General features: G+C 51.1%; 1 protein-coding gene across 1 annotated transcript in view; it reads left to right on the top strand.

Moving 5' to 3' along the window:
• The first annotated feature begins 1,767 nt into the window (after positions 1-1,767).
• The window catches only part of CDPF1 (cysteine rich DPF motif domain containing 1), a 38,405-nt gene continuing 29,510 nt past the window's right edge, over positions 1,768-10,662 (top strand). The window contains exon 1 of the mRNA XM_006269487.4: positions 1,768-2,282. Coding sequence (XP_006269549.2) covers positions 2,154-2,282 — 129 coding nt within the window. The 5' untranslated portion in view covers positions 1,768-2,153. The remainder of the gene's footprint in view (positions 2,283-10,662) is intronic.

The following is a 10,662-nucleotide window of genomic DNA, read 5'->3' as shown; positions in this document are numbered from 1 at the left end:
AATGACTAGTGTTTAATGTTGTAAACGACAGATGAAATTATGCTTAACCAAGCAAAAGCAAACCTAAGCAGTGCAGGAATGGCTGCATTTGCAGTTTGGTGCCACAGATGGGTCTGCAGTGCCACATATCGCATGTCCGTGCTCATCAGGACATGGCCTTAGAGACTAACCTGGAGAGAGTGACATGAGCTTATTTTTGTCAGATGAAGTATCTGATGAAGGAGACTGTTGTCTAAGAAACCTCCTGCCTCTCTGAAGCAATTAGTCTCTACGCTGCCACCTGCACTGCCTTTTTGTAGGATGGGTGCATTTGTGCCCAAAAGCTTGCTCAGAAGAATTTTTCCAACTATTTGAGTTGGTCTAATACAGGGGTAGGCAACGTTTTTTGCCCGGGGTGCTGAAAAAACTACAATGTCTACCTTGGAAGGTGCTGGAGTGCCAACATGCCAGAAAAACAAAATGAGGGCGGGGGGGGGGGGGGTTACATGGTAGGGTGCACTGCATATTAGTATATTTAATAATCATAAATTTTGCCTTTGTTGTTGTGTATTCCTTTTTTGTTGAGCATGTTGTAATGAGAGAGGAAAAAAAGGGACAAACAAGAGAAAGAGGAGAGAGAGAGAGAGAGAAAGAGAAGGAAAAAGGAGAGCAGAGAGAGAACCAGACACATGCACAAGCACAGAGAACCAGAACACACCCAAAACAGATGCATGCACGCACACATTCAGAACCAGACACATGTGCGGGCACACAGACACAGAACCAGATGTGCAGACACACGGAGCCGGGCTCCTGGGCCACTGGACAAAGTCCGACCCAACAATGCCCTGGTCCTGCCAGAGCCCCTGTGCTTAGCCCGGGGACTGTAGCGCAGCTGGCCGAGGCCCCGGCCCGGAGCCTGTCCATCAGCCCAACCAACCACCCACCCCGCACAGCTAAGCTCACAGAAGGTGCCGTGCTCCTGGCAAGGGGCCGCATCAACCTCATCCTGGTGTTGGGGGCTGGGCTGAGGCTGGGCTCCGAGCAAGTGGGAGTCAGACGGGCTCAGCTGCAAACAGCCTGGGCTCGTGGTTGGCAGCAGCTACCAGAGCCTGGGCTGGCTGCAGCGGGCTCCGGGCTCAGCTCCATACTGGCGGTTGCACGTACGCCTTGGAGCGGACAGTGGGGATAGGGCCTGAGGCAGCACAGCCCTCCGACTGTTCGCTCTGAGGTGCGTATGCAGTTGCTGCCAGCCTAGAGCTGATGGCTGGGGCTGTGGAGCCTGCGGGGCGCAGTTGTTTGCAGCCTACCTGCTGCAGCTGCCCAGAGCCCAGGCTGCGCTGGACTCCAGAGCCCCACCGTCAGCTCTGCCAGCAGCAGGGGAGAGGCTGGGGTTGTACTGCCTCAGGACCCTCCCCCACCGTCCTCTCCAAGGCACGCGTCCACCCACCGGTACGCAGCTAATGCTGGAGCCAGGAGCAGACCTTTGCAGCCTCCTGGCTGCCAGCCCAGGCTCTGGATAGCTGCTGCCAACCACAGAGCCCAGTCTGCTTGCAGCCGCCCAACTGCCTGCTGGGAGCAGCCCCAGCTTTGTGGCTGGCAGCAGCTGCCTAGAGCCTAGGCCTGCGGTGGTGTGCCGAGCAAGATGGCCTCGCATGCCATACTCAGCACACGTGCCAGGGGTTGCTGACCCCTGATCTAATAACAGAAATCCCGTTTACCCAAAGAACCTGTCTGCCTTTTTGTAGGACGGGGATTTCCCCAAGGCTCTTATACAGGTGACAGCCTGACCTAGCTCTGGTTTGGCTCTCCGGGCATCCAGCGCCCGGGTACAGACAGGAACGTGTCCTGAATTAAATCCTTGCCTGACTAAGGTGTTTAAGTGCTGGTGATCTCAGAGGTTTACTAGCCTGACTCTGATAACCCTGTCATTTTTTACTCTGTCAACTGAAACGTGTGCAAGCGGCGCCCGGGGCTGCCTTCTCGGGGGTCTGCTTTGTTTAGTTAATTATCTTCCTCTCCAAATCTTTGGCTTTCAAACCCACTCAGTGCGAGCGCTCTGCCCATTCTCGGGGAGTCTCAGCAGCCTCGCGGCTCCGCTGCCCGCCACGGCTAATCAAGGGCTGCTGGCTCCGAAGCACTGTTCCTTTAAGGAGCGGGACGACAGGCTCACAATGAGCCGTGACGTCACAATGGCGGGGCCCGCGAACCAGGAAGCGCTTTTGTCTTGTGCGGCGGGCTGGGCCGGCGCAGGCAGCAGGGGGCGCCTCGGGCTCCGTTCCCGCCGGTGGGGTCGTACCAAGGTAAGCTGGGACGGGCGGGTGGAGAGGGCTGTGGCATTCCTCTCCGTCCTGTGTTCGGGCATCGGGTATTGAGCTAGAACCGGTGCCCCCTCCCACGTTAGAGGCCTGGTCCTCGCAGGGTGTTTCATGCGGTGCAGCATCTTTGTGAAGAGGGGAGGTGCTGTCAGTAGTGGCTGCGGTGGAGCGGGGTGAAGGGGCGGCCGGCTGTGAAGGACAGCCGTCCTCACGGGGGTGTCAACCTCTTCTGAGGAGCCACTACAGCAGCGGGGCAACTGGTGTGGCAGGTGTGCCCTTCCCGAGTGCCACTCCAGGTCACTTCCCCTGCCTAATCTGCTCTGCTTTCTGCTGGTGCCAGGATGCACCCAGCTTTCTGCCTTATGCTCCCTGGCTGATCTGCTGCTCAGCTTTCTTCTCCCTGTCCCTGTGCTCCCTGACTTGTCTGCTACTCAGCTTTCTGCCCCATGCTCCCTGGCTGCTGAGCTACTCGGCTTTCTGCTCCCTGCCCTGTGCTCCCTGGCTGCTCAGCTTTCTGCTCCCTGCCCTGTGCTCCCTAACTGATCTACTGCTTTGCTTTCTGCTTCTTGTCCTATCTGCTGCTATGCTTCCTGTTCTTTCCCCAGTCTACCATGTGCTGGACACACAGGCTGCCTGTGCCACTTGTGGCGAGTTGCTGCCCCCCCACTCCTCCCAGCACTAAAAACTCAGGTGTCTGGGTCCTGGAGTAGAATTTAGAGCGAGGTGCCCAAGCTCCTCATGCAGTGCATGGGTAGAATGAGGTCCAAAAGAGCCAGCCTGCTAAGTCAGTTGTAATCATCATGATTGGCTGCAGCTAGCTAACAAAAAAAGCTCCCAAATCTCTCTCCCTCTAGCCCTGAACACCTTACTCCAGACTGCAAGGAGGTACCACACTCCACAGCTGGAAACTTTCTCTTAGAGGTGTAAGTGTCCCTGCTCCAAGGATGGATTTAACTCCTGTAATCACCTGTAATTTCTCATGACTATTTAATGTGAAACAGAAACCGGACTGGAAGCAGGGATTAGAACCCACATCTGGCCCATCTCAGAGAATGCCCACTGGGCACTCTCACCTTTTTTGCCTATTGAATCTTGAATTCTGGATGGTGGCCAGGTCCTTCCCTAGAGATATACGAGAGAGAGGCTTGAACCCCATCAGGGGAAGGAAGGAACTGAACATGGATCTCCCATTTGCTCAGAGAGTGTCCTAATTACTAGGCTGCTTACAGATCTGAAAAAAGTCTAATTAAAATTCAGCATGCTCCTGCATTGAGTGCAGAATATGCCCAGAAGAGGCAGCATGTTACTGTGGGATGTGCTTAGTGGTGGAGACTGGAGGGCCGGGTGAGGGAGCTCCAGTAGGAGGCAAGCAGACTGGGAGCCATCAGGAAGCACGAGGAGGACATTGATGCTTACTGCCAGACACTGCACCTGGACAATTATGACACTGAGACCAGGAAGAAGAGCAAGCTCCAGCAAGATGCCCCTAATGACAGAGAGTGGAGATTGGTCACATCAGGCCCAAAGCCACAACGTGTGTCAGTGACTCCACCTACATAACAACTACCCAGCCCTCACACCATCAATGGTAGAGGCATTCGTATCCTCCGCACCAAGGACAAGTCAGGAACAGCCACCATCAGAAGAAACATAGGGTGATTGCAGTGGGAGACTCCCTGCTGCAAGGAATAAAAGGTGCCATCTGTCATCCAGACCCCTTTGCTCCAGAGGTCTGCTGTCTCCCAGGAGCCAGGATCCGAGATGTAATGGCAAGGCCCCAAAACTGGTCTGCCCCACAGACCACTACCCCATACTCCTCAACCACTACTGCTCTGGGCACCAATGACATGATGAAAAACAGCCCTGGGAGAATCATGAATGATTACAAGGCCATGGGAGCGAAGCTCAAAGAACTAGGAGCACAAGTGGTCTTTTCCTCAATCCTCCCAGTTAGAGGCCTAGGCCGTCGGAGGGAGAAATGCATTGAAGAAGTCAACCAAAGGCTTTGGAGTTGGTGTTACCATGTTGCCTTTGGATTCTTCAACCTTGGTATGCAGTTCAACAGTAGTGGTCTGCATGCAAGAGATGGTATCCATCTCACGGGCAGAGGGAAGAAACTCTTCTCCACGAGAATCACAGACTTGCTGAATAGGACTTTAAACTAGACAAGCCCTGGGGAACAGGGGAAGATTCCGCTGCCAAGCACAAATCCACTGCTGGACATAAATCCTTTGACCAAGAAGACCCAGAGGAAGGTATTCATGTAGGGGACATCCAGATAGATACCAACACCCAGAGACGCTTGCAGAGGGACAGAAAACCTGAGACGACTCGGGGTGAGCTCAGCTGTCTTTATGGGAATGCCAGAAGCATAGGGAACAAACAGGATGAACTGGCACTCCTGGCAGACGAGGAATTTGACCTCATTGGATTGACGGAGACTTGGTGAGATGATACATGTAACTGGGGAGTGAATATTGAGGGGTACAGGCTCTATAGGAGGATTGGGAAGAAGGGTGGAGGGTTTGCCCTCTATGTGAAAGAACAGTACCCCTCCCTGCAGGTTTCATTTGATGGCAGGGGGAAGCCCCTTGAGACCCTCTGGGTCAAGATACAAGGGGGCTCAGGAGAGGGGGACCTGATGGTGGGAGTCTGCTATAGTTCTTCTTACCAAAAAGAGGAGAGCAACGAGGAATTCTACAGCAACTGACCGAAGCAAACAGTACTAAAGACTTGATTGTCATGGGTGATTTCAACTACTCTGACATCTGTTAGGAAGACCATTCAGCCAGCTTCAGCGGATCAACCAACTTCTTGGCAACCATAGATGACCTGTTCTTGACACAGGCTGTGGAGAGGCCAACTAGGAGTAAAGCCACTCTGGGCTTGGTGCTGACCAAAGGGGAAGACGTGGAGGTGACCTGAAGATTGGAGGTGCTCTGGGTCACAGTGATCACAATTTGATTAGATTCACCATCCACTGAAAGGTTGGGAATTTTACCAGCGGAACAGAAGTCCTAGACTTCAGGTGAGCAGACCTTGGCAACCTTAGGAGTCTAGTTGGTAAGGCCTTTCGCAACCAGTAATTGGACGACCTGGGAGCTTATGAAGGATGGCGCTTCCTCAAAGAGACTATTCTGACTGCTCAAAAAGAGGCCATCCCTATGTAGTCAAAAAGTGGAAGAAGGGCCAAGAGGGTCGCCTGGCTCAACAGACACATTAGGGAACTTCTCAAAAAGAACAAAGTACATGCAGTGGAAAAATGGTTCAGTGTCCAGAGAAGAGTACGCTTACACTGCCAGGGTCTGCAAACATGAGGCACAGAAAGCCAAGGCATGCATGGAAATGAAGCTGGCAACTGAAGTTAAAGACAACAAAAAATCCTTCTATAGGTACATAAGGAGCAAGAAGAAAAATCAAGCTTCACTGTGATATCCCTACTGAATATGGAGGGGAAGCCCACAGTTGACCCCCATGAAAAGGCAGAACTCTTTAATACTTATTTTACATCAGTATTCCTGAAGCCAGGTGAGAACTCATCACCTGTCCAGAGGCACAGAGAATATGGCAATGACAGTAGTCCACATAAAATCAGTCCTGAACAGGTGAAGATACTTTTAGATCATATGGACATTTTCAAGTCTGCTGGGCCAGACTGCCTGTATCTGAGAGTGTTCAAGGAGCTGGCTGAGCTCAGAACGGGGCCCCTGGCGAGGCTGTTCAAAGAGTTGTGGAACTCAGGAGTGGTCCCAAATGACTGGAAGAGGGCTAACGTGATATTCATCTTTCCTTTCTTAAAAAGGGATGACCTTGCTAACAATAGACCAGTCAGTCCTGGGAAAAATCTTTGAAAAAATAGTCAAGGAGGACATCAACCACAAGCTCACAACTGTTGGGGTACTGAGAAGCAACCAGCATGGCTTTGTTGAGGGGAGGTCATGTCTAACAAACCTGGTGTCCTTTTATGACCAGGTAATTAAGCAGCTGGACATGGAACAGGAGGTGGACATCACTTACCTAGATTTCAGCAAGGCCTTTGATAGCGTTTCCCACAAGGGAAGAAGGGGTGCCCCTTCTTCCCCTCTGACTGTCAGATCCTGCTCTCTCTCAGCGCATAGAAGTGAGGAGCAAATTTGAAAACAATGACTTTTAAAAAAACATGCCTGTGGTAAATTTACAGTGGGCACCCCTGGACTGAGTTCATTCAGAATTGATGCATTTTACTTTTTTGAAACTGCTGCAAGCTTTAGCATAGGTACTCGATAAACACCGTTTTAAGCAGCACTTTTGTATCTACTTGTATGTAGTACAAACTACATATGATATTAGTCCAAAGCCGTAATTCTAATATAATAAAAGCCTTGGTCTGTCTATCTATAATGCTTTATTTGCACTCTGATTGGTTGCGTTGGCTCCTTGGAGGCAGCAGGGGTGTGAGGTGCTGACTGCGCAGCACTGGCTTCACCTCACCCCACATGGCAGAGCACCACTATAGCAGTGGGGACTGGGGCTGGAGCCCTCCCACCCTACTCCTTGGACCCAGGGGCCGGAGTGGGCCCCCTCCCCATCCCATAGCCCAGGCTAATTGAAACCTTGTGGGACCCTACTCACAATTGGGTAGTAGGCATTGAAGGTTGTAGGTTGTACAGATGGAATAGGGGAAAAAGGGCAGGGAGCGTTGCTCTCTATGTTTAAGGAGCAATATACATCTTCTCTCATCAAGATGGGATGAGAGGAGGGCCAAACTGAGGTACTGTGGGTTAGGTTACAAGAGGGTTGGGGGGAAAGGGACTTGGTAGTGGGGGGTCTACTATAGACCACCACACCAGGAGGGTGAGAGAGACTTGGAATTCTCCAGGCAGCTCTCAGAGGCTGTACGGTTGAGAGATATGGTTGTCATGGGTGACCTAAACTACCCTGACATCTGCTGGGAGGAGCGGTCAACCAGAACTAACCACTCACGTAGGTTCTTAACCTGCATACAGGACCTCCACCTAAAGCAGGAAGTATATGATCCCACTAGGGGGAACGCCTTGTTGGACTTGGTACTGACTGTGGGGGATGACCTGGTGGGGGATCTGCAGGTACAAGGTAACCTAGGGGATAGGGACCATCAATTGATTGAATTCACTATCCAGTGAAGGGTGGGAAAAGTAACTAGCAGGGCAGAAGTGCTAGACTTCAAAAAGACTAACTTCAGAGTGCTTAGGAGATTAGTTACTGGGGCATCAAAGCTCAAGAGCATCGACAAAATGGGAGTCCAGGAAGGGTGGTTGTTCCTCAAGAAAGTGATCATTTGGCACAGGAGGCAGCAATCCCACTGTGTAGAAAAGTGGGCAAAGGGGCCAAGAAGCCCTTTTGGATAAGCAGGGAAATCCAGGAAAGCCTAAGGGCAAAAAAAGAGGCATACAGGCTGTGGAAGCAGAGTAGCTACCAAGGAGGAGTATACCTCATTGGCGCTCACTTGCAGGGAATCAGTTAGGAAGGCCAGAGCAGGATTAGAACTTATGCTGGCGACAAAAATTAAGGACAACAAAAAGTCCTTCAGGTATATAGGGAGCAAAAAGAAGGTGCAGGGCATCATAGGACCCCTACGGGATAGAAAAGGGAAATTGATGACAGGATGGACAAAGCAGAGCTCTTCAATGAGTTCTTTGCCTCTGTATTCTTGAACACAGATTTAGATAAATCTCCTAAATGCATTACTGACAGAAGCAGGAGAAACACCAGCCCACCAACTGTCAGCACCAACCTAATAAAGAGACACTTGGAGGGGCTGGATGTGTTAAATCAGTGGGACTGGATGAACTCCATCCAAGGGTGCTGAAAGAATTAGCCGGTGTCATATTAGAGCCACTGGCACAGCTGGAAAAGGGCCATTGTGGTCCCTATTTTCAAGAAGGGGAGGAAGGAGGATCCAGGTCACTATAGACTGGTTAGTCTCACCTCTATCTTTGGGAAAACCCTTGAAAAAATTATTAAGAATCACATTTGTAGTCGTCCAGCAGGTAATATAATGCTGAAGGGCAACCAGCACGGGTTCATAGCAGGTAGATCCTGCCTTGTTTCTTTCTATGACTATGTCATTAAATGCTTAGACGCAGGAGTTGAGGTAGATGTCATCTACTTGGACTTTAAAAAGGCCTTCGACGTGGTATTTCATCCTATTTCCATAAACAAATTGAACAGCTGTGCCATAGACAATTACACAGTCATGTGGGTGGCAAATTGGCTTAAAGGTCGTATCCAGAGAGTGGTGGTGGATGGGTCGGTATCAACCTGGAAAGGTGTGGGCAGTGGGGTTCCTCAAGGCTCAGTCCTTGGGCCGGTGCAGCTCAATATCTTCATCAGCGACCTGGATGAGGGTGTGGAAAGCACTCTGTCCAAATTCACAGATGACACTAAACTTTGGGGTGAAGTAAACACACTGATGGGAAGAAACTGAATCCAGGCAGACCTGGACAGGTTAGAGAAGCAGGCAGAGAACAATAGGATGCAGTTCAACAAAGACCAGTGCAAGGTGCTAGACCTAAGGAGAGGGAATCACCAGCACACCTATAGGCTGGGGGATGACCTTCTCAGCAGCACAGCAGCAGAAAGAGATCTTGGAGTCATTGTCGACTTCAGGATGAATATGAGTTGTCAATGTAATGAAGTAATTCATAGTTTCATAGTAGCTAGGGTCAGGAGGGACCTAAACAGATCATCTAGCCTGACCCCCTGCCACAGGCAGGAATGAGTGTTGGGTTCACAAGACCCCAGACAGGTGATCATCCAATCTCCTCTTGAATTTCCCCAAGGTAGGGGCAAGGACCACTTCCCTGAGAAGTTGGTTCCAGATTTTCATAGTTTCATAGTTTGTAGGGTTGGAAGGGACCTTGACAGATCATCAAGTCTGACCCCCTGCCATGGGAGGAAAGAGCACTGGGGTCAAACGACCACCCTAACTGTAAAATATTGCCTTCCGATCTCTAACCTAAGCCTAGTCTCCATCAGTTTATTACCATTGTTTCTTGTCACCCCAGGTGGTGCTGGGGAGAAAAGGGCTCTGCATATTTGCTGTTGATCTCCCCTGATGAGCTTGTAGGTAGCTACCAGGTCCCCCCTCAGCCTCCTCTTGCTGAGGCTGAACAGGTTCAGGTCCCTCAGTCTCTCCTCGTAGGGCCTGTCCTGCTGCCCTCTCACCAAGCGGGTGGCCCTCCTCTGAACCCTCTCCAGGCTGGCCACATCCCTTTTGAAGTGTGGGGCCCAGTACTGGATGCAGTACTCCAACTGCAGCCTGACCAAAGTTGCATAGAGGGGGAGTATCACTTCTCTGGACCGGCTTGAGATGCACCTTTGGATGCATGACAAGGTATGGCTGGCCTTGCTGGCTGCGGTTTGGTATTGGGGACTCATGTTCATCTTGGAGTCAATAATGACTCCAAGATCCCTTTCCTCCTCTGTGCTTTCAAGACGGGAACTCCCCAGCCTGTATGTATGCTGTGGATTCCTTCTCCCAATGTGCAGCACCCTGCATTCGTCTACGTTGAATCCCATCCTATTCTCATCTGCCCACTTTTGTCATCTGTCTAAATCTAGTTGCAGCCTCTCTCTCCCTTCAAGTGTGTCCGCCTCGCCCCACATCTTAGTGTCATCAGCAGACTTGGACAGCGTGCTTTCCACCCCCTCGTCCAAGTTGCTGATGAAGATGTTAAACAGTTCAGGCCCAAGGACTGAGCCCTGGGGTACCCCACTGCTCACATCTCACCAGATTGAGTACAACCCATCCACCACTACTCTCTGGATGCGCCCCATCAGTCAATTTTTTTACCCATCCAACTGTGCAGGCATCAATGCCGCAGTCACTTAATTTATTGATGAGGATGGGGTGAGAGACAGTGTCAAAGGTCTTCTTAAATTCTAGAAAGACTATGTCCACAGCGACACCATCATCCAAGGATTTAGTTACTTGGTCATAAAAGGCAATCAGGTTGGCCTGGCAGGACCTGCCTTTGATGAACTAATGCTGATTGCCCCTGAGCAGGATCTCCCCTGCAGGCCCCCCACAAATGTGCTCCTTGATGATTCTCTCTAAGATCTTCCCGAGCACCAAGGTGTGGCTTACAGGCCTATAGTTACTTGGGTCCTCCTTCCTCCCCTTCTTGAAAATTGGGACCACATTAGCCAGTTTCCAATCCCCCGGCACCTGGCCAGATGACCATGAATGCTCATACAGCCGGGCCAAGGGCTCCGTGATGACCCCTGCCAGCTCCCTCAACACCCTTGGGTGGAGGGCATCTGGACCTGCAGGTTTAAAAATGTCTAGCCCTTCCAGAAGATCCCTAAATACATCTGTGCTGACTGAAGGCTTGATAGAGCTATG

This window comes from Alligator mississippiensis, chromosome 4 (genome assembly GCF_030867095.1).
Source record: "Alligator mississippiensis isolate rAllMis1 chromosome 4, rAllMis1, whole genome shotgun sequence".
NCBI lineage: Eukaryota > Metazoa > Chordata > Crocodylia > Alligatoridae > Alligator > Alligator mississippiensis.
This window is presented reverse-complemented; position numbering and strand designations above follow the sequence as displayed.